Here is a 24,250-nt window from a genome sequence, read left to right as displayed (position 1 = left end):
TCCTGCTTTATATTTTTTTTCCTCCAGAGTTACTTGCAGGGCTGTTCCTGCTGCATAAACAACTGAGAATTCTAGCAAGGCAAATAAAACAATCTTGCCGGAGGATGTTCAAGTGTAGATGGCACAGGTACAGAAAGTGGTATTGGGTGAGAATTCACTACCCTGCATACCTTAGCAAAAAAACAAACCCAAACCACCAAATCAAGCTTTTAGTCCTTAGTTCTGAGAAGAGCAGGGCTGAAAACATATGAGCAAATTTGTTTGGTGAAATTGCAATGGGAGGGGGCAGTAATGGAGGTGTTGAATAGTATTTTACGAGAAATTAAATAAAGCTCCAATATTTTTATTATAACATGGTGATCACTCACACAAATAACAAAAACTCAATAAATTATGCAAAAAATTGCATACAGTGTATCAGATTGAGTAATTTGTGCCATCTTGGCATAGAATTTGGGTGGTACAGCATTGTGGTATTTTTCTCTATAAATGCATGATAATAACAAGAACAGAATATATAAAACCAGGGGTCATTTCCTGCAGGAGCGCACAGGAGCGAAGCTCCGGCAGTAAAGAGCCCAGGGGGCGGGCACATGCAACAAGCCCCACCCCCTGCTCCCAGCAGCCCTCAGTCAGAGCAAGAAGCAGCCAGGTAAGCTGCAGAGCCCCCCCCCTCAGCCCCCCGGTCCAAAGCAGTCCAGTGGCACCTTTAAGACCAAGTTTTATTCAGGTACAAGCTCTCCCTCCTCTGTGAGGACAGATCTGTACATTCCTCCCCCCCCCCCAATAGCTAGCATTCCAAAACAGTCCAGTGGAGCCTGAGCGGTGGGTGCTGCCTTCTGACACACTTCCGGTGATGTCAGGGGGTGTGGCATATGCAAATGAGTTATGCTAATGAGCTCCTGCACCTCTTTTTCTACGAAAAGACCCCTGTATAAAACACTGGTTGGATTTGTCAAGTAAATGAATGCAATCATATAGCTCTGAAAGAAGAGCCTTTAGCAAAGTGTCAGTTTGGTGGGGTGGGGGCAAGCACTTGAGCTGAGATAGGAACGTTGCAAGTACACAAAAGAGCTCTGTGTTCCATCTGTGAAATGTCGGAGGGTATGTGATTGTTTGTGAATAGACATAATCTGCTACAAACAGCCCTCTTGGCCTTGAGAAAAGTCCCTCTGCTTCTGTGGGCCTTAGTTTCATTTTTCTGTAAATGACAACCTTGCTAGATCAGCTGAATCCTGAACTCGAGATGGAAGAGACGCAAGAGCCACTAACAGTCTGGAAGACATCAGCGGCTTCTACAGCAGCTGCTATATTCTTCTCTGTGCCTTTGACAGGCATTTACAAACACGGAGAGCCATGGGTCACTTCACAGTCATGCGGAGCTATATTTTCACTGCAGGTGGTCACCGCAGGCACCTTGTTTGCGCCTGTTTTCTGCTTTAAGCAAAAAATGGATTTTATGGACTGAATTTTAGATGGCGATACCTTGCTCAGTGGCAGGACCATTTGGTTCTTTCCTGTGATGCTATATGCCACTCACAGATATGAACCTGTGTGCCCCTCTGTTCGTGTCCTGCACATATAGACACAGACTCTTACATAGGAACACATAAAACTATTATAATGTCAGATGATTGTTTCATCTATCCCAGTACTGTCTATGCTGGCTAGCAGTGGCCCTGCGGATGGACATTGCTCCTGAGATCCTTGCTTGGATATAGCAGACACTGACTTTAGGGCTTTCTGCATGCAAAACCAGCATTCTGCCATTGAGTACATGCGCACACATAGATTCACTTGTACATATAAAGCCTACATAAAGCACTTATAAAGCATGTATACAAATTTACATGGAATCAAGTTATGCAGATGACTTCATACACATACACAATCCCCTTTCCTGTACCTAACCAGAACTGTGATTGGATGTGACTCTAGCATCTTCTGCTCCTACCTCACTGCCCTTTAACCTCTGGCAAAATGTATTTAGTGGCCTAAAATAGCAGCCACTGGAGTCAGACAGGAAATGTACGGGTGGTGGTGGTGGAAACTGGAGTACAGACAGGCAGGAAATGGGTGGGCGTGTTGTTCCCCTGTCCCACAGAGAATGGGAGGGGGGTGAGAAAGAAAATGAACATATGCACAGTTTCAGCATCCAAATGATTGATGAACTAAGTTACAGTCAGCCGTAACTGCTGGAAATAATGCACACTGAACAACCAGCCTCCTAGTCACACACCGCCTCCTGCTTATGAGGTAGTGGTTCAGAGCTGGCCCACGTTCATACACATAACCCCAGCTGCACAATTATCTCCTGTGGATTCAGTCAGATCCCCTCCGCACAGATTGGGACCTTGGTGGGTCCTCTCAGATTCACACCTCTTTTGTCTTGCCCCTGCTTGCGGCAGAGGAAGGGGGATGGGGAAACTAGAGGAAGGGGGATGGGGAAACTAGCAGACTCCTAGAGAGGGCCGAGGAGGCCCTGAGTGGAACCCTCCCTATTCTGACGCTGAAAGATAAAACTCTGCCAGTTGCTTTATTTACATGCATCTGGGGATGCCACAATCTCCCCGCACACACACTGGGCGGGCCGCGGCTGACTTTCCTCTGAATTTATCATCTGTGTCTTCTGTCCTCTGAACCCTTACAGTTTGCTCAGGTCACTCCAAAAGCACAAATCCCCAGATGGAATTCAATCCTGGAGATGAACTGAGTTTGATCGATGCTGTGTAAAGGGTGGGTGGGTGGAAGTGCTATGTATCTTGTATCTAGCCTGACAGCTTTGAAGGCTGCACCACAGTTTGCGAGCCAAATTGCATGTTAGGTTGGATAATCTATGAACACATCTACCAATGTGTACTTTAGGGGGAAAAACAGTGTACCCCTCCCACCAGTCTGGATCAAGCCACGGAGGTTACTTTTTCCTCCTGTGCTGTTTCCCTCATAGACATTGTCCCTTCCCCTGCCTGATAAGAATCCCAGTAAAAGGGGGGGGGGGGGGGGAGAGAGAATGAAGCCCAGAAAAGGGGGGGGGGGGGAGGCAGATACAATATAACAACTTGTTTTTTCCTTACTGGCACTAATAGCAAAGGAAGGAAACGGGGATTTCTGTTATGGAAATGGCATGGGGAAAGGATTAGCCCTTCCCCTGCCCCACTGATGTGACTGCCTTCTACTGCTACCATGTACAGTAGGAGATCTGATCACACACACCCAGTATAATGTGTAATTTAGCCTTGGGAGAGTTATTACTCCCCCCCTCTTTTTTTTCCATTGCACTGTTGAGTCTGGTTTTGCAGGTCTTGGTGTATGGCCAGGGATGCTGAGATGTCTAGAGACTGGGGATGTGCTGAGTTTGAGAGCAGGCCTCAAAAAGCGACACCGATTTTAGCATAGACTTCAAATGCTGTACAGGAGGGAGGGAGTGTTGCCTTTGGGTAATAAAGCACATTCTTGGCTTTTTCATTTTCAGGTGGGTGCGTGAATTTCTCAATGATGAAAACAAAGGCCTGGATGTACTGGTGGATTATCTTTCCTTTGCTCAGTGTGCAGTGATGTAAGTGTCTGCATATCCTTCAAGGTACCCTGGACCTTCCCACCTTGTCTTCACTCTACCTCATTTTTGTGTAGGATTAGAGCCGCCTGACACAGTACTGGTGTTGTATTGTTTTGATTTTGCTTCTACCTACGTTTCTTTCATCCTGGAATTCAGGGCAGCATACGTAGGGGGCCAGACCTGCTTAGCAGCAGCAAGTTACTATTTATCTTGGGTCCTCCAGCCATACCTTAAGACCTGAGACAATATGAGTCTCAAAGAATGATCCTAGTTAACTTATTGTAGTTAGTTGTTCTAATGCAAGTTGGTGTGGCTTGCTCCCTGGTACTTTAAGAGCTTGGTCTTATGCAGGAGTTTTTTTTACCTCATTCAAATTTTCAGGCAAGCAGAAAAATCTAGACTTCTTGTTTCTAACATTTTCCATTTCAAGACCTTTTCACACCTCTGAGGCTTCCTTACCTTGTAACTTTAGGGCATTTGGCCTCTCTGTTTCAGTCTTTCTGACAGTCATCACCTTTGCCCATTTTAGGGATGTATTAGGAGGGAAAATCTGCTTGCCAGAGTCACACAACTGGACCCAGTGGCTGGGGGGGGGGGCAGGGCATGGTTCAGGTCCAAGCTGTTGTTTCAGGCTGACTGTGATCATACAATGAGACAACAAGGGCCGTATCCTAGCGAAGGTTTTTCAGTCGATTAATTATCTGGTTTTTATTAATCAATGAATTAATTTCATGGAAATTAATTTTCCTATTACTGAAACCTCTAGGTTTTTCCCTGAGGGTATTGAAGGATGTGGAACAGGATTTCCAATTTACAGTACAGGGCCAGAACCCTTGTGGTCATATTATAGTCTGTGCCTAGAGGGTGTGTTCTCTATGGCCGGGTTCTTGAGGTCAGGGACAGTAGCTGTAGTCTGGAATACAGCAAGGAGAAGGCAGTGCTCTGTTGCCCAAGCAAGAGCTGAATGTTTTCAAGATTGACACCAGACTGGCCAATCCAGAGGCTTCACACTGCCTGCCAATTGCAGGGGCTGACCTTGCACATCTCTGTTTCTACTTGTATTTTAAGAGTTCTCTGAGGACTGCATACCTACAGTCTGTGGACTATAAGACTCTTTTATTGTCCCTGAGAATTAGAAAGAATGCCAATATTTATTTATTTATTTATTTCCTCAAATTTATACCCCGCCCTCCCCGCAAGCGGGCTCAGGGCGGCTTCCAATAAAAACACAAATTACATTAAAATACACAGTATACAACATGCCATAAAACATTAATTTTTAATTAATTTAATATGTAAGGCACAGAATGGTTTTGAAAAATAAAGATGCATACTCCTCAGTCTCAACTGCTTGAGAGATTTCCCCCTATTAATTAATCAGCAACTCAGTTCATTGATTTATCTTTTAATTTAAATTGATAAAAGTGTTGAGCTTAAAAACATAAGACGGGAGTAACCCACCAATAGAAGAAAATGCCTGCTTTTGGCCATTGTTTTGGGTGACAATCCCTCATTAAAGGGGGAACCTCTCTGAAGAGCTTACTGGCTTTGTTTCTTGGCTCTGTTCTTCCTTCTGTCTGATTGCTTTCAGGCACCTACCTAGCCTGTTTATGAGCCAGTTGAGTCCCACAGGTCCAGCGGATGAGGAACACTCATGGTACACAGCATGTCTCTCTGATCAGAACCAGCCAGCCATGGGACACCCTGCTGCTGACATGGCGGATGTTTTCCATTCTAACCCAGTTTTTACCAGGAGAGGCTGGGGGGGGGGTGCTTTCTTGAACTTGCCACTACTTATTCTGTCAAAGTCATGTTCTGCTGCCTCTACATATTTCCTCACATGCAAAGAAGGAATTATTGGTGAGAAACCGCCACACTGAAAACTCTGTTCCTATTGAACGGGGAACTCGCAACAACTTGGATCCATCTGTAGTTACTGCTGATGGGAGGAGTTTCTGTCAGTGATGCATAACTTTCTTGCCTCCCTTCCTCCAGCTGCAACCTAGAATGCCCCCCCCCCAATGCTGTTCATGGAGGAAAAGGGACACCCAGGAACAGCAATGACAGAGGAGTCAGAGGTGTACAGTGAGATGGTGGAATCTGTGAAAATTGTACCACCGTCGCCTTTCTGGCTGCTGGGGTCCTCCAGTGGATCCACTCTGAGCTCAGATCCTGCAAATGCAGGGAAAGAGTGGAGTGTACGTGGGTGCCTCGTTGCGTGCCGTGCTGCTGGCTTGTGGTCTGTAGCAGCCTTGTGGATCTAGCGCTTGAGCCGTCTATGCAGCTTTTGCCCTGAAGCTTCTCTCTGTGTGTGTGGTGGTGTCTCTGCCTTCCAGGTTTGATTTTGAGGGTCTGGAAAGCGGTGAGGATGGAGCGCTAGAGAAGCTGAAATCCTGGAGCAGGTCCATAGAGGATCTGCAGCATCCCAGTGCCCTGTCTGCTCCCTACGCCAACAGCCTTGCTCGCTCTGCGCGCCAGTCTGCCCTCCGGTATGTACCGTTGCCTCGTCTCTGCCCCTCTGGAGTGTACCCATTTTTTAAGCTCTGACTTTGTTCATAATAACAAACCTTCCCTGCTTTCTGCCCTCCAGGGGATTCCACGTGCTGACCTCTTCTCCCCCTTCTCCCCTTCTCCCCCCTTGATGCTACTCTGGTGCTCGCTGGGCATGTCTCCTCTCTGCTCCTGGCCTTGTCTTTTGCCATGCTCCGTTTTGCCTATCTTTGCTGGGTCTCCTGTCCTGTCTCTTTCTCTGTCCATGTCACTTGGGTAAGTATTTCTACTGTGATACGTTCTGTACATGCCTGTGCTGGATGGGGGCCTATATGCATGTGGACGTGAAAAGGCGTGCCGATGAGGACCCATGTGCTTTGAGGTATGGCTGGTGGCAAGAGGAGGGCCGTTCTTTGACTCTGTGCCTGAATGACAGATTACTCAGACTTGAGAAGGCAGGACAATTATTGCAAGATCTGGATCGCTTTCAGGAATTACTCCCTTGTTGTGTACCCATTGCTGCTGCAAATGCAAACAATAAAGAAAGGGACCACAGTGAGATATGATAATGCAGCAAAATGAACACCGTGCAAAATTTCTTCAATATGTATATATTAGAACTTTTGAATCATATTCTATAATAGTTCCACAAAAAAGTACAATTGTTTGAAATAACAGCGCACAATATATAATCAACATATGTAACATTTCAGTGTGAAAAGTCCTTATTGCAGAGTTCCAGAAAGACTCCAAGCAGCCAATGCTCTATTCCAGTGTGTCAGTGGGTTTCCTTGATCTTCATTGCCAATTTGAAATTGACTGGACAGTTGTCATGCCAGGGATGAAGTGTTTTTGAACTGTTACGTTTATTTATTGAAGGCTTTGGTTCCATTTAAGCGGTCCTGACGAAGATTAGGGAAACCCACTGATATTCTGGAATTGCTGGCAACCTAGAGTCTTCTTTGGAACTTTGCAATAAGGACTTTTTGCACTGAAGTGTTACATATATTGATTGTTGGTCATATGTTGTGTGCTGTTATTCCAAACAATTGTACTTCTTGTTGGGACTATTATAGGATTTGATTCAAAAGTTCTAATACATATTTTGAAGAATTTTTGCACAGTGTTCATTTTGCTGCAAATGCAAAGGCATTCACAGCGGCAATGGAACAACCATATTTTTTATATCCTCTTTCACCCACTGTTGCACCCACCCCTGTGTTGCCAGAGGGCATTTGGCAGATTTTTAAAGAAATCAGTATTAGCTGGATTGCTATAGTGTAATGATGCTATACCTATACAGCTACTATTTATTTACTTTGGAGAGTCCACCTGTGGTGTGTATGGGGGGGGGGATGTTGCCATGTGGGTTAAAGAATCCTCACCTTTCTGTTGACACGGTACAAAAACCCATCTTAACTACAATCTTTGTGGAATGGTCATACCAAAGCTTGTTTTGGAAAGAATGGAGCAAAGCAGGAGAAACCAATGAAGTGAATAACTGGAGGACAATGTCAGGTGGATGCTTTGGAATAAACTGCTGCAGTTTGAGACCCAAATGCAGCAAAACTCCTACAGGGAAGCCATTCTGGTAGAACACTAATTGCCTCTTGATTCATCTGACTCCTGTTGAATCGTTGCTGCAGTACAACAGGTGGGCTGCCTACCATGATGGCACTGCAGCTCACCTGATAGTAGCTTGTAAGGACATATGAGCAGGCCTTCAAGATCCAACCAAATCTAGTCTATCTAGTTCAGCATCCTGTTTCACACAGTGGCCAACCAGATGCCCCTTGTTTGTGGGTCTTTCCTCTGGCAAGCTGTCAGTGGCGCAGTAAGGCATCTTGGTCCTGCTGCTGAGGTCCCTGGCTCAAGACCCCTGGCAAACGTGCAGTCCAGGGGCTTGAATGTCAGATGTGGCTTTAAGCTCAAAATCAAATTCTACCATAGACCTACTGGATGACTATGAGCAAATTGCTTAGGTCTTAGGTTCTGTTTCCTATCTGTAAAATGGTCCAAAAGTAAATTTAGTTAACAAGGTTGCTGTGAGAATGAATGTTCCTCACAGTTTTTGCCTTTTAGGAGTGCCTGATGATCCTTGGTACCTATAGTTTGGTACCTGCTACTCTGAAGTGGAGAGGGAAGGTGGCTGCATGGTATACCCCAAGCTTGTCCAATCTTTGAAGCTACGAAGGGTCAGTAATTAGATGGGAGACCACCAAGGAAGACTCTTTAGAGGAAGACAATGGCAAACCACCTCTGCTTCTCACTTGCCTTGAAGACCCCTTGCTGGGGCTGCCATAAATCAGTTGCGACTTGACGGCACTTATGTACAGACATTTCTCTGCTGCTCCAGTAGAACAGTTCTGCAGTACAGACACCAATGAGAAGCTGGGCCCAGACAATACTTTTTTTCATGGTTTTGAAGATGATTCTGAAAGAGAGCTTGCTCCTTGTGGTATGTAGACTTCCTGCTGTCACCCCTGATCAAACAGGTTTTGCAGGATTTTGTAGTATTTAAAAACCCTGCAAAACCTGCTTAACCAGAGACAATAGTATGACAAAGAAATGTGTGTACAGTGATACCTCTATCATACCACTTTCAACACTCTTAAAAAACTATTGCCTGTTTCCAACCTCAGGATCTTTTAAGGTGTCATTGTGGCCTTAGGGAATCAGGAGATAGGATGCCAAGTTGTACCTCTGGCTTAGAAGAGCCTATTCTTTCCTTTGTCTTGTTCTCTGTTTCCTTTCAAATACAACCAGTGAGCTCATTAGGTCATGGGCTGTTAACATATACATGTGTAGTGCCTTGTGGGATCACCATACTGGATGATGATAAAGGCTGTGAAGTTCCGATCAAACCAAATAACCAATCAGGGAGAATGTGGGCTATAAATGCGGCTCCCCTGGCCTTGGTTAAAGATTCAGTAATGTGATGGCCAACCACTTTGACAAGATTAGAATTAGGCATTCTGTTTGAGTGCTACCTCCACAGCCCTTGTAGGTATTCTGTGGCAGCTGAACCCCCTTTCCTATACTAAACCTTTGGCTCACTATCACTCAGCCATCTGGGTAGTGTAGATTTTTTTGGCAATCAACACTGGAAAAATACAGTTTTGTGCAGAAAATAGCTTATTTTTTTTCCACTGACAAATCTTTCTTCTACTTCACTTTTTAATTGGTTTGCTTCAATCTTTCCTCATTTTCAGCTGTCGAAAACAGAAACCCTGTGCCCGAAAATAAAACTCATAGGTAAAACCTGAAACAATCAGTTCTCTCAAAAAGAAGTGGGCAGACTCCCCAAAATGATGTTAAGAATCAAAATGAGAGGTATCAATTGAGTCTTACTTTTGCAAAAAGAACTTGGGCAGATCCTCTGACAGAAGCCAGTGCTTCTAATTACAACTCTCCTTTCCTGTTCCTAGTTGTGGCCATGACCTCATCATTGGAAAGGGGGCAACATTCCTTTTGGGCTTCATTGCTTATTGCTAAGTGCAGGTCTTTCTGTTTGCCAGATACACCACTCTTCCCAGCAGGAAAGCCCTGAAGAACTCACGACTGGTTAGCCAGAAAGATGACGTCCATGTGTGTATCTTGTGTTTACGGGCCATCATGAACTATCAGGTAAAAACAAATGCATTTCCTGCTTTTCTCTCATTGGGATGCCTCTGCCTTTATTCAAATGAACATACAGGGTTAGATCCTAACGTTTTCTGCGGGTGCAAGGACTTTTGAGAGTCCAGTTTGAGAGCCAATTTGGTGTAGTGGTTAAGTGTGCGGACTCTAATCTGGGAGAACCGGGTTTGATTCCCCACTCCTCCACTTGCACCTGCTGATGTGACCTTGGGTCAGTCACAAGCTCTGGCACAGCTGTCCTTGAAAAAGAGCAGTTTGTGTCAGAGTTCTCTCAGCCCCACCCACCTCACAGGGTGTCTGTTGTGGGGAGGGGAAGGGAAAGGAGTTTGTAAGCCGCTCTGAGACTCCAAGTGAAGGGCGGGGTCTAAATCCAATCTCTTCTTCTTCTCTTCTCTTTGCCCATGGAGTGTGATTTTCACCCCTCCCACAGCAGCCTGAAAGGCTCCCCAATGTCCTGTTCCTGGGAGAAAGGGGAAGTGCTTATGCCTGCAGAAACGTTAGTCTGGAGCCAGGCTATGAAGCTGCCTTGTGCCTTTGGTTTAACTATTTCAGTGCTGTCTTTTCTGACTGGCAGCAGCCCTCCAGGGTCTCAGGCACAAAAGAGACTTTCCCAGCATTGTCCACCTGAGATATTTTAACTGGAGGCACTAGGAGCTGAACTCAGGATTTCTTCATGAAAGCATATACTCTCCCTCTCAGAGATAGCCCCTCTTTAGTACAGAGTGATTTAAAAGGTATGTATACATGTAGTCAAATGTATAGTCTGGCCTACACTAACAAATGGAGATATGCAGATGACACACCACATTACTGGCAGAAAATAGTGAATACTTGAAACAACTACTGCTGAAGGCTGAAGTAGGAAGTGCCAAAGCAGGATTACAGCTGAACATCAAGAAGTCAACAGTAATGACTGCTGGGGAAGTATACAACTTTAGGGTTGATGATGAAGACATTTGAAATTGTTCAAGATTTTCCATTCCATGGCTCCACGATCAACCAAAAGGGAGACTGCAAGCAAGAAATCAGGAGGAGACTGAGATCGGGGAGAACAGCCATAAAGGAGCTAGAAAAGATTCTTAAGTGTGAGGATGTGTCACTGGCAACCAAGGTCAAGTTTATTCATGCCATTGTATCCCCCATTACTATGTATGGGTATGAAAGCTGGACAATGAAGAAAGCTGAAAGGAAGAAAGTAGATTCTTTGGGAATGTAGTGTTGGAGGAGAGTTTTATGGATACTATGAACTACCAAAACTAAATAAGTGGGTTCTAGATCAAATCAAGCCTAGAAGCTGAAATGACAAAACTGAGGCTATTGTACTGTGATCACATTGTGAGAAGACAGGAGTCACTAGAAAAGAGGAAGACCCAACATGAGATGGATTGACTCAAGAAAGGGAGCCACGAGGGCCCTCAGTTTGCAAGACCTGAGCAAGGCTGTTAATGATAGGATGTTTTGGAGGTCATTCATTCACAGGGTCGCCGTAAGTTGGAAGCGACTTGACAGAACAAACGCACACACTGACCATGGTGATAAAAATATGTCAGTGCTTCCTCACCTATGGTGCATCACAAGGCTTCATGAAATGATTATCCAACAGCAGAACAAGTTTCTAGTCTTTATAGTTGCAAAGGAAAAAATTTAAGGGTAATGGCTTGATGTCTCCTTCTTTTGGAATTGGAATGTAAATTGAGCATTTCCAGTCTGTGTGCCATTGTTTTGTTTTCCATATTTGTTGGCATATTCTTGTTAAGATTTTGATGGACTCCATTTCTGTGGCTTGGAATAGCTCTACTGATATCCCATCTACTCCTGGGGATTTGTTTCTCCCAATTGCTCTCGGTGCAGCTTTCACTTCACTTTCTAAAACTGTAGGTTCTTCTTCAAAAGATTCTTCTTGAAAGGAGTCTGTCATTGTTCCATCTCTTCTGTATAGTTTTTCAGTGTATTGTTCCCATCTTTTCTTTATTTTGTCCTGTTCATGTATTTCTGTGTTGATCTTTCAGCATGCCTAACTGTGCTTTAAATTTCCCTTTGATTTCTTGGCTTTTGTGGAAGAGATCTCTTGTTTTTCCTTTCTTGTTGTTCTCTTCTATTTCTTTACATTGGTTGTTATCAGGGGTCATTTACTGTGGGAGCGCACAGGAGCGGAGCTCCGGCAGTAAGGAGCTCAGGGGGCAGGCACATGCAACAAGCCCCGCCCCCTGCTCCCAGCAGCACTCAGTTGGGCCATGAGGAGCAAGAAGCAGCCAGGTAAGTTGCAGAGCCCCTCCCCTGGCCCGCCTTCAGGTACAAACTGTCCCTCCTCTGTGCATGTTCCCCCCCCAGCTAGCAATCCAAAACAGTTCAGTGGAGCCTGAGTGGTGGGTGTTACCTTCTGACACACTTCCGGTGATGTCAAGGGGTGTGGTGTATGCAAATAAGTTTTATGCTAATATTTTATGTTAATGAGCTCCTGCACCTCTTTTTCTACGAAATGACCCCTGGTTATTATAATAGTTCTCTTTGTCTTTACATGCTAGTCACTGTAACCCTGCATTTACACTTCTGATTCTATTTCTGTCACTTTTTACTTTTGCTTCTTGTCTGTCTTTAGCAATTTAATAGTTTCATTATTCATCCATTGAAGTTTTTCATTTCTTTTGGCTACAGAAATAGTCTTTGCATGTGTACTGCATATATATAATTAAGCATTGGATTAGACCCAGACTAAATTTTCCAGTAGCAGAATGGAACTTTCCTGCTTCCCCCTTCCCACTTCAGCTCACAAATCTCTGCAAGGTGCTGCTCCTGGATGATAAGGGACCCTCAGAAATGATGTAAGTGGGGCTGCAGTGGAGAGGGGGAATTGGTGAAAATGGTCATTTAGTCTGTATCCAACCTATTATTTTTGAAAACTTTAATATATTTATGTGGTGTTTGTATTGAACCATTTCTCCACATTCTTCCTTCCTTTCTGTAATAATTTCCTGATATTTCTTTATTGCATCTTATGTAATTTTATAATCTGTGTTAAGAACCTATTAGTGTATAACTATCCTACGTTTTGTCTGAAAATAATCTCAACTATATTAATCTTGTTTTTCCCCCCTCCATAAACTGTGCAATTGTAACTATGTGATACATAAGGATCCGTATTGGGGCTGCCAGATCAATTGCCATGAAGGTTTCACTGCTACTCGTAACACTATTGTATAGTCCTTTTCCATTCTGCATTTCAGTACGGATTCAATTTGGTCATGTCACATCCCCATGCTGTTAATGAGATTGCCCTCAGCTTGAACAATAAAAACCCCAGGTAAGGAACCTGTATGCTCAAGTATCTCTCTGTGGAAATGTGCAATTTGTCTCCTCCATGGGTGTTCTAGTGAATGTATTGCTTCACAATTCTTACAAAGCCATCCTAACCAGTGTTAAAACCTTTTAAGTCCATTAAAATCAATGAGCTTAAAAGGCTGTAATTTTTTCAAGGGCAGAATTGTTAAAGGATTTTTGCACATTATAACCCTAAACCAGTTTCAGAATTGTTTATACATAAGAAATTCTCAGAATTTTAGGTCTAACCAGGAACTAGGAATTGCTATCCAAAAACTGTCAACAGCATCAACAGAACTGAAATCCCCCTGCAAAGGGTTACCAGATGTCCTCTTTTTAGAGGACATGTCCTCTTTTTTTTGGTGTCCATCCTCTTTTGGGCTCTTTTTAAAAAAACTGATGAAAATGTCCTCTTTTTTGGTTGGAAATTCCTTGTTAGAAGCAATTATCACAGCTTAAATAGTACGGGTATTTAAAATGAGATTTGTCATAGTGATCACCTGTTTGAAGTAGTCATTTGGGAAATATGTCTTCTTTTTTGCTTTTCAGAATATGGTAACCCTACCATACAGGAATGACTGGGAAGACCATTTTCCTCCCTTGTATTTTCTTTGGCCAATTTCCCTCTGTCCTTTGTTTCTTTTACAGCATTTCTCTCTAGTCCTCCCTCATTTTAATTAAAAATGGGACCTCAGTATAATAATACCATAAACATAAATCAATTACAGTGCAGTTTAAACATTTATGCCGGAATTTGGAGCAGAATGTGTCACAGATCTTGTAAAATAGTTTGCCATCTTTACAGACTGCTGTCCCTCTGTGAGGCCCTACAACCTTTTAAAAAGCTGCGCCTCTCCTGAAAGCCATTGGTGAGGAACCGTTTCTCATGTGTTTTAGGGAGACTCACAATATGAGGGCAGCAACAGAAAATGCTTGTAACTGAGCCACACCAGCAACTGTCTGGAATTGCACAGCAGAAATGCACTTCTGGGCCTTGCTTAGCCTTAGCCATCAGCAGCATGGGCCCTGCGTCTGTGGGGGCGTGGCTTGGACCCCAGATGGCAGTTGCATGGGCATAAGAGGGGACAGTTATACCTTGCTTGGGGTGACAAAATGCCTTGAACTGGCCCTCAACAGCCAACTGCATGCTGGTACAAAAGTGAATGGAGAGAACCTAGGGGTGTAGGGACTGGTGTCTTTAATACACAATTGCTGCAAAAACAGGCATCGTTTTTAATGGCAATGTAATATGGTTTGGGGGGGAAAGGATAACTACAGTCTCGTCTTAAATGTGGAGAAGCCACAGAAGAAACTTGATCTTTCAAATAGAGCCAGCCTTGTCACAAAATTTGATAACATCCCCATAAGGCACAACTGGAAACATCGTCGGGGGGGGGAAACCATATGGTTTTCCCCCTGACGATCTGGGCCACGCCCCCAATGTGAGTGACGTACCACGTCACTTCCTGTGACGTGCTGGTGGCGCTCGTGCCCTGGAGGAGCTCCCGGAGCCCAGCAAGGCTCCCCCGCTGCCAAGGGTAAGTACACTTGGCAACCCTAAAACACTGCCACTTGACATCGTTTCCTACCATGCAGAGAGAGATCCTTTCTAATTGAATATACTGGCTTTTGTATGTGCCTCTACTGAGATTGGGTCCCACTATAACCTATTGGTTTTGAAAAAGAATTACTCGAAACGCGGCAGCTTGCATCCAGATTACACGTCTCTATGGCTTATGGAATTCTAGAATGTTTGGATTATCCAGGAACTATATGAGTCCACTCCATGATGAATGCATGTCAAGCTGGACTCTGATATCACAATACAACTGGAGTGAGACACATTGAAATTTTTGGGACTTTATTTTTCTTTCTGTATATTTGTTGTTTCTTGCAAGAACACCTTGGCCTTATATAGTTATATTTCTGAATTACTGAATTTGTCAATCAATATTATTTATATACATATATTTTATTTATCTTCAGCCAGTGGTTTTTTGTGCTTTGTTCCTATCCTTGTATGCTGGTTCCCCTTCTTTTTTGGTTTTCTATCATTTCCTACCATGCAGAGAGAGATCTTGCGTCCTACTCAGTGTTCCCTCTAAGTTGCGCTAGTGTGAGCTAGCTCACAGTTTTGTAGCCTCTGGCTCACAGATTTTTCTCTTAGCTCAGGAAGGATGGCTCCAGAGCAAACTAATTTATGCAGTAGCCAAATTGCTCGCTCACAACTTTAATGCCAGTAGCTCACAAAGTAGAATTTTTGCTCACAAGACTCCACAGCTTAGAGGGACCATTGGTCCTACTGTTGCCTCTAGACAAAACAGAATTTCCCGTTTTTTGAAACGATACAGAAATATGCAGAATCTGTTTAGCAGAGGTGAAAGCGGCATCAGTGCACAATCCGACTAGCAGGAATCCTTCTTTCAAACTGCCTTCATATCTCTGGGAGGGAAAAAACTATGGCCTGTTTCCAGTGAACAAACCCAGCTTTAAATACTGAAATTTGTAGAGCAGATGTGCTCTTGGACAATTTCCTCTTGTTTCCTAATATTGTTTGGCCCAACTGAATACAGCTAGACATATCAGTTGAGCCACAGTGCTGATATGACATGCATGGATCATCTATAACGTCCAAGACTCTCATTACAACAGGGCCACCTTATATCTTGTGCTGGCATTTATTTCTAACACTTTATGCCAAATGATGAATGGATGTGTACGTGTAAGAAAATAATACCAAATTAGTGAGTTTTCCCCATGAGGGTCTTTCAGTATGTTTTGTTTATAAAGTTCATTTTGGCTACCTCTCCACAGTGAACATTCACTGTGGTCCAAATTACATGTTACATCTACCATCTGATTACTATGGGGACTTGCAGCCATAGGATACCCACACATTGATTGGGTTAATATGTGTTCTAGTCGAGAAAAAGAGATTGAGTTTCTAGACACTCTAAATGACTGCCATGGAGCAGATGGTCACGGAACCTACCAGGGGAGAGGCGATCCTTGATTTGGTCCTAAGTAACACTCAAGACCTGGTGAGAGATGTAAAAGTGATCGCACCGCTTGGGAACAGTGATCATAATGTTGTTAGGTTCAACATTTGTATAAATAGGGAATTGGCCAAAAAGACTCACACAACCACTTTTAACTTTAAAAGGGGTAACTTCTCTAATATGGGGGGACATGTGGGAAGGAAACTGAAAGGAAAAGTAGAAAGGGTCAAAACCATTGGGGAAGCTTGGAAACTATTTAAAACTACGATCCTAGAAGCTCAAAAAAAATATATTCCACAGGTTAGGAAAGGCACAAATAGGTATAGGAAAAAGCCTGCATGGTTAACAAACAAAGTAATGGAAGCTGTAAAAGGTAAAAAGGATTCCTTTAAGCGGTGGAAAGCTAGTCACAGTGAGGCTGATAAAACAGAACACAGGCTATGGCAAATAAAATGCAAGTCTGTGGTCAGGCAGGCAAAAAGGGAATATGAGGAGCATATAGCAAAAAATGTAAAGACCAACAATAAAACTTTCTTCAAATACATTAGAAACAGGAAACCAGCCAGGGAGGCAGTGGGGCCCTTGGACGACCAAGGGGTAAAAGGAGTATTGAAGGATGATAGGGAAATGGCTGAGAAGCTAAATGCATTTTTTGCCTCCGTCTTCACTGTGGAAGATGAGAAGTGCTTGCCCACTCCAGAACCACTGATTTCAGGAGGGGTGTTGGAAGACCTGAGTCAGATTGAGGTGATGAGAGAGGAGGTCCTAAAACTGATAGACAACTTAAAAACTGAAAAATCACCAGGCCCAGATGGCATACATCCGAGAGTTCTGAAAGAACTCAAATGTGAACTTGTAGATCTCCTGACAAAGATATGTAATCTTTCCTTAAAATCTGCCTCCATTCCTGAGGATTGGAAGGTAGCTAATGTCACTCCCATCTTTAAAAAGGGTTCCAGAGGAGATCCGGGAAATTACAGGCCTGTCAGTCTGACGTCGATACCGGGTAAATTGGTGGAAACCATTATTAAGGAAAGAATTAGTAGGCACATAGATGAACAAAACCTATTGAGGCAGACTCAACATGGGTTCTGTAAGGGAAGATCTTGTCTCACTAACCTGTTAGTGTTCTTTGAGGGGGTGAACAAACATGTGGACAAGGGGGATCCAATAGATATTATTTACCTTGACTTCCAGAAAGCTTTTGATAAAGTTCCTCATCAAAGGCTCCTAAGTAAGCTCAAAAATCATGGGATAGAAGGACAAGTCCTTTTATGGATCAAAAACTGGCTAGTTCATAGAAAACAGAGAGTGAGTGTAGGTGGGCAATTTTCTCAGTGGAGGGTGGTAAGCAGTGGGGTACCGCAGGGATCAGTACTTGGTCCACTGCTTTTTAACTTGTTCATTAATGATTTGGAGATGGGAGTAAGCAGTGAAGTGGCTAAATTTGCGGATGATACAAAGTTGTTCAGGGTGGTGAAAACCAGTGAGGATTGTGAGGCACTCCAAAGGGATCTGTCAAAGTTGGGCGAGTGGGCGTCAACATGGCAAATGGGGTTCAATGTGGCCAAGTGCAAGGTGATGCACATTGGAGCCAAAAATCCTAACTATAAATACACGTTGATGGGGTCTGAACTGGCAGAGACTGATCAAGAGAGAGATCTTGGAGTTGTAGTGGATAACTCACTGAAAATGTCGAGACAGTGTGTGACTGCAATAAAGAAGGCCAATGCTATGCTGGGGATTATTAGGAAGGGTATTGTAAACAGATCAGCCAATATCATAATGCCGCTATATAAATCAATGGTGCGACCTCATTTGGAATACTGTGTGCAGTTCTGGTCACCACACCTTAAAAAGGATATTATAGCTTTGGAAAAAGTGCAGAAAAGGGCAACTCGAATGATAAAAGGGTTGGAACACTTTCCCTATGAGGAACGGTTAAGGCGCTTAGGGCTCTTTAGCTTGGAGAAATGACGACTGAGGGGTGACATGATTGAGGTTTATAAGATTATGCATGGGAAAGAGCAGGTAAAGAAAGAGGTACTTTTCTCCCTTTCTCACAATACAAGAACTCGTGGGCACTCAATGAAATTGCTGAGCGGTCAGGTTAGAACGGATAAAAGGAAGTACTTCTTCACCCAAAGAGTGATTAACACATGGAATTCACTGCCACAGGAAGTGGTGGCAGCTACAAGCATGGACGGCTTCAAAAGGGAATTAGATAAGCATATGGAGCAGAGGTCCATCCGTGGCTATTAGCCACAAGGTATAGAAAGGGGGTCTGGGGCAAGTGATGCTCTGTCTTCTTGGTTCTTGGGGGGGTCAACAGTGGGAGGGCTTCTAATGTCCTGGCCCCACTGCTGGACGTCCTGATGGCACTGGTATTTCTGGCCACTGTGTGATACAGAGTGTTGGACTAGATGGGCCTTTGGCCTGATCCAACATTGGCGTCTCTTATGTTCTTATGTTCTTATGATAGCTGTGAGTTCGTCATGGAAACTCAATTTAAAAGCACTGTAGGGGCCCAATTCAGATCAGGAGAGCAGAGTGGGTAGAGAAATGGGTCTCGCCCCAACCTCTTGCTGTTTTTCCAACCCAAATTTCTTATGTTCTTATGATAGCTGTGAGTTCGTCATGGAAACTCAATTTAAAAGCACTGTAGGGGCCCAATTCAGATCAGGAGAGCAGAGTGGGTAGAGAAATGGGTCTCGCCCCAACCTCTTGCTGTTTTTCCAACCCAAATTGGCCCCGGGGGATGTTATTTCTCCTGCCAGAGGGTTGCATATGCACTGAATTAAATTTCCCCACTCTGAATTCAGCTGCCACAGGGAACTTGCAGCTGGTGTCCTGCTGCAAAGTCTCTGTGATGGTCACCTCATAAAGATAATGTATAGTTTGTCCACCTGTAGTTCTTGCCTATGCTGTGAATACAGAGGTATTTATAGTGGCAACAAAGTATCCGCAAAGAAGTTTTGACTCAGCCCCCACATGGACATTTCCCCACTTTTCTATGCTTTTTTTAAAAATGGGCAAGTGCCAGATCACTATGTTATGATAACGTTACAACATCATATTGCCGTGCTCTGCTATGTCTTCTGACTTCGTAGCTTTCTTTTTTAAAAAGGGAAATCTCTAGCCCATTTTATTGCTCTGATATAAAAACAAACCTTTCCCTTTAAATCTTTACAACAAAAAGGGCTAGCAACTTAAAAAAATAAAGCCGAGGGTTCAGAGGAACTAGTAGATCATGGTAATAGACTATTATTGTGCTACAGAGATCTAGCAGTTGCTGTTTTTTTAAAAAATGCTTCGGGAAAAGTCCTCCAATGGCAAGGAGAGGAATGGAACTCATGAGGGCTGAGGCAAGGAAAATGGTGCCAGTTTGGGCCATTCAAACATGCACACCTTCCTGTCCACATGATGTGCAAAGGCACTTTGGCTGCGATCTTTCCAAAAAGATTATATTTGGGAAAGACAGCAGGGGAAAGCAATTAGGAGATGACGTTGTATAGATTCTCCAAAAAAATCCACTCCTGTTTGGATGCTAAACAAGAGCAGATCATCTGTATTGAAGCAAGCTGTGTTAACTGCAGAACAGAATCTCTCTATAACCCAGGAAATTTTTTTGCTGCCTGCCTAGATGTCCTACTTTTGTGCCTTGTTATTGCCTCACCTCACTCTCAACAAATATTATTCTCAGTATTGGAAAGCTCAGTACACATTAGTAAATGCAAGAACACGAACATTGTCTTGCTGGATCAGACCAAAGGCCCATCTAATCTTGTATCAGTTTCCAAAATGGCCAGCCAGCTGCCTCTGAGTGTTCAGGAATAGGGCAAGAACTTTCCCCATCGTTTGTCTTTAGCTTCTGATACTTGGAGGTATACTGCCCTTGTCCATGGATGCTTCATTTTGCTTGTATGATTATATGCCTGTATAGCAGCTGCATCCTAGTGATGTTTTCTTCAACAGATGTAAAGTTTTGGAGCTTTGTTATAGGTGGCTTCTGTGTGGCAGGAAGAATAATAGGGTCTTTTTGCTTTTCCGCACAGAACAAAAGCCCTTGTGCTGGAATTGCTGGCCGCTGTCTGTTTGGTGCGGGGGGGCCATGAAATTATTTTGGCTGCCTTTGAGAACTTCAAGGAGGTGAGGGCTATCTTCCTGTGCCATCCTGTGTTATATTGGACAGAGGCTGGGAGGGAAGGCAGAGAAGAAGAGCAGAGATTGTGTATGGGATCAAGTGGGTAGAGGGAATCAATTGTAAAGGGAGATATATGGGTGGAATACTGTGCATAAGGCACATCTGGCTTAAGGTATTTTGCTGCCCCAAACAGCCTCCCATTGCAGGAGTAAGCTGAACTCCAACACTGCTAGCAGGGATAAAGATCTGGTCAGCCATAACAGGTGCATTCTTCTCCTGTTGTCTCCTCACACCACTGGCAGCCAAGAGAAAGCTGAATACCAGTGACCCTGCCACCCCCTCTGGAGCTTGCTTTGAACTTCAGCATGGTGGCATGGATCCAAGAGATGGCAATCCGCACAGGGTGAACCCTTTACCACCTCCCATACCTCTGACTGCAAGGTCCAACACGAGGCCCCACCAGTTAGGTTGCCAGGTCCCCTTGGCTTGCTGGCGGGGGGATTTGGGGGGCATTCCAGGGGTGGGCGGGATGTCACACAACATTCCTGTCATGATGACGTCACACAGAAGTGGCATCATCACACTGGGGACATCACATGGCGACGCTCTGCATTTTGGGCAAAACACAGGTGTTTGTGGGTCTTTTTGCCTAAAACCATAAAGTTTTGACCAAAAAGCAAAGCGTCGCCATGTGATGTCCCCAGTGTGATGTCATCATGTCGAGGATGTCGCCATGCGACTTCCCTGTTTGGGGGGTGGGGCTTTCCCGCGTGCAAAAGCCCAAAAAATCAGAGAAACCCCCGCCTGGACTGGGGGTCTGGCTACCAGCATCTCTGAGCTCATCGTGTCCCTAGACAGCAGCAGCATGGTCCGGGAGTTGACGACAGACAGACCCACAGCCATTGCCTCCTCCCATGCCGCTTGAGGCCAAGCAGAGCCCCTGCAGTGTGTTGGCGCTCTCTCTTGATTGTTGGGCCCTAAGCAGCCACTTGGGTTGCTTGGATGCGGAATCAGCCCTGGAGATAGGGAAGGAGTGACCTGACATGGACAGAGCCGCATCAGATCAGGAGTATGGGCAAAGGAATGAATGAAAGAGTGGGCAAGAGGAGAAAGTATGACTAGCTCCGTGGATAAGCACGTATGGAGATATAGGTCTGAAAATGTGGTGCATCAGGAACAGTCTGTGCATGGCTAGCCCGCAAGTACTGAAGCACTCTTGAGATTCTGGCATGTTCCTTTTCTTCCCAGGTTTGTAAAGAGCAGCACCGCTTTGAGAAATTAATGGAGTATTTCCGCAACGAGGACAGCAGCATTGACTTCATGGTAAGAAAGAAGGATTCATGTTGTGTAAGGGCAGGATTTTTCTGCATTTCCCTAAGTTTTGCTGATGTCAGCAGCTCCCACCGTTGCAATGATGGGAGGAGGAAGAAGGAAATCTTGTACCTAGGCATATGCCAGGCCTGTGCCTGCACTTCCCAGGAGCTGGTTAAGGCTAGCCTGAGAAGGGAAAGTATCACGATGCTTTAACACCATTTCTGGACAAAAGCTGCCCCCACAATGTTCTAGGAATCCCTAACGCTCTGTGGCAGGGGTCTCCAACATGGTACCCATGGGCGCCATGATGCCCACCTACTCCTTTCTGGGTGCCTGCCAAGTGTCTTTAGAAAGTGGATGTGGCCAGGTGGGGCCTTTGCCCAGCAAGTCTTCTGATTGGTTGTTGGAGATTTGAACATAAGAACATAAGAGATTCTAGCTACCTATATTCCAGTGGGACTTAAGCAACTTGTCTGCATGCAGAATTGCAGCCCTGGTTCCCCTCCAGCCCTCTCAGACGTTTCTGACTGAAGGGTCATCATATATTTTGGAGGTGTTCTGCCTTCTCCTGTTGTCTCCACAGCCCTGGACCTTCTTCCGACATCTTCATCCCTTCCTCCACCAACAAATGGAAAGAAAATGGTGCTTGTTTGTTATTTCCCCATACCATAAAGGTTTTGTTTTTTTAAAAAAACTGCCCTGCTTCAGAGGAAAGGGTAGAAGAGGCCACAGGGCAAGGACTGACTAATATTGTGCACCATAATCCAAATTGCCCCTCTTTGTTTTGCAGGTGGCCTGTATGCAGTTCATCAACATTGTGGTGCATTCAGTAGAGGACATGAACTTCCGAGTTCATCTGCAATATGAATTCACCAAGCTAGGTTTGGAAGAATTCTTACAGGTAATCCCGTTCCCCAATGTGCACACTTATCTAGTATGGTTTATAAAAGTGAGAGAAAAGTGTCCCCAGAAATGGCAATAGATCCTAGAGACGAAATTGTTGGGATATAAATGATATGCCTTGCTAGGTCTCAGTCCAAAAACTCCATCTTGTAGTTCCCTCTTGACAGATGGCGCATTCCACTGATACTTGCCCAAGAAGTTTCTCTCTCTTTGCTCCCACATTTGGAATGGCCTTCGGGAAGAATTCCAAAAGGCAGCATCCTTCATGGCATGTTACTAGAAAATGTTTTACGTGCTAAAATGCAGTCTAGTCTGGAACATTACCAATGCAGTCTTGCAGTAGTTCTTCAATGAGAGTAAAAGATTATCTTTTGCTCTTTTTGAAGAACTACTGCAAGTTGAACAGTTTCCCCTGATGAAGCCTGTTGGCGAAATGCATAGGGAATTTTTGGAAATTTATCTGAGTAATAAAATATATATTTTACCTGATTTGCACCATTGGCCTTGGTCTTATTTTTAATTTCCAGTGACAAGTGTGGCTCTCTATTTTCCTGTTACTAGTGGATCCAGGTGTTTGGATCAGCCATATTAAGAAAAGGGGCTATTTTCCAAGCTAGGCTGAGTTGGAAGAAAGCCTTTTTTGCAACTCCTTTAACTTGTTTCTCCAGCAATAATATTGGGTCTAGTATAACTCAAGGCTCTTAACTGAGTCAGCAAAGGTCAGATGAACCCCATTGAAAGTGCTTGAAGACCTCTGCCTTCCTAACCAGCGTTACTTCTGTTTTCACAGGATTTAGTTTCAATTTATTCACTCTTAGCCATTTAATCACAGCAGCCAGGCAGCAATTTAGGACCTCTACTGCATTACCAGGCATTTTGGATAAGGCTATATATATATAGCTAATTTAGAGTCCAGTGAGACCTTTAAGACCAACAAAGGTTTATTCAGGGTATGAGCTTTCGTGTGCAAAGCACACTTTTTCAAATACTTTGGAATGGTAGGTGAGGTTCAAAAGTATAGGCAAGGACTTAACATATAACATGATGATGTTTAAGGTATGCAAAGTCAGAACTAAATAAGAAGCTAAGGTTATAAGGTCAACAGTTGGCCCCGGTCACACGGAAGGTTTTGGGCCCGGGAGAGGGACGGAGAGGGACGGATCGGTGGCACAGCAAACGGGCGCGATCTCACCGCAACATCTGGGAAGTGGCGTGCACCCATCCCCGATCTGGCCCTTCAGGCTGAAAACCCGCTGCAAAAAAGAACCACCCCTAGAGGTGGACTTACCAGAAAGGCCGCGGCAAGCGCAGCTGTGGGATCGCCGGCGCGTCCTTCTGCCGGCGCATCCGAGGCTCCTGGCCGAACTGCGCAGCTGGCTGCCTCAGTCTCCGGTTGGTGGCTTCCTCCTCGGCATCTAATCATGCCAGGGAGCAACAGTGCAGCGGCTCAGGGGATCTGTGTGATCCCGCCGCTGCGTGTTTCTTTTGGTACGGCTCTGATTAGCCGCACTTTGCCCGTGTTTTTTTCTGCCGTGTGGCAGGGACCAGTTGTAAAGCAATAAATATGTCAAAATAGCAGATAAATGTCTAAAGGTGTCTTTTCTAATTGTGGGAAGCAAACTGAGAATCTGCGTTCTTTCCTCTCAGGCATGGAGATCATTTTACAGCACTTTTTGAGGTAGATGCAGTGTCATGTCAGCAAAACATCCCAATATTCCTTGCATTACATTCAGTATTCTAATATACTATTCTGAAAAAAATACACTAAAATACAGAGGATTTACAGTTCTTCTTGTTGAAAATACATATGTGAGGACTGAATGAGTAAGAATATGTAATGAGATAAGAAACCAATATCCCTGTTGAGTCCTGGGGAGGTTTTCCCCC

General features: G+C 44.3%; 1 protein-coding gene across 1 annotated transcript in view; it reads left to right on the top strand.

Annotated features, from left to right (window-relative positions):
* The window catches only part of FMNL3 (formin like 3), a 130,419-nt gene that overhangs the window by 79,743 nt on the left and 26,426 nt on the right, over window positions 1-24,250 (top strand). The window contains exons 6-12 of the mRNA XM_015423645.1: window positions 3,473-3,556; window positions 5,893-6,045; window positions 9,565-9,673; window positions 12,910-12,986; window positions 20,058-20,151; window positions 21,395-21,469; window positions 22,251-22,361. Coding sequence (XP_015279131.1) covers window positions 3,473-3,556; window positions 5,893-6,045; window positions 9,565-9,673; window positions 12,910-12,986; window positions 20,058-20,151; window positions 21,395-21,469; window positions 22,251-22,361 — 703 coding nt within the window. The remainder of the gene's footprint in view (window positions 1-3,472; window positions 3,557-5,892; window positions 6,046-9,564; window positions 9,674-12,909; window positions 12,987-20,057; window positions 20,152-21,394; window positions 21,470-22,250; window positions 22,362-24,250) is intronic.

This window comes from Gekko japonicus, unplaced genomic scaffold, assembly GCF_001447785.1.
Source record: "Gekko japonicus isolate JY-2015 unplaced genomic scaffold, Gekko_japonicus_V1.1 scaffold33, whole genome shotgun sequence".
NCBI lineage: Eukaryota > Metazoa > Chordata > Lepidosauria > Squamata > Gekkonidae > Gekko > Gekko japonicus.
This window is presented reverse-complemented; position numbering and strand designations above follow the sequence as displayed.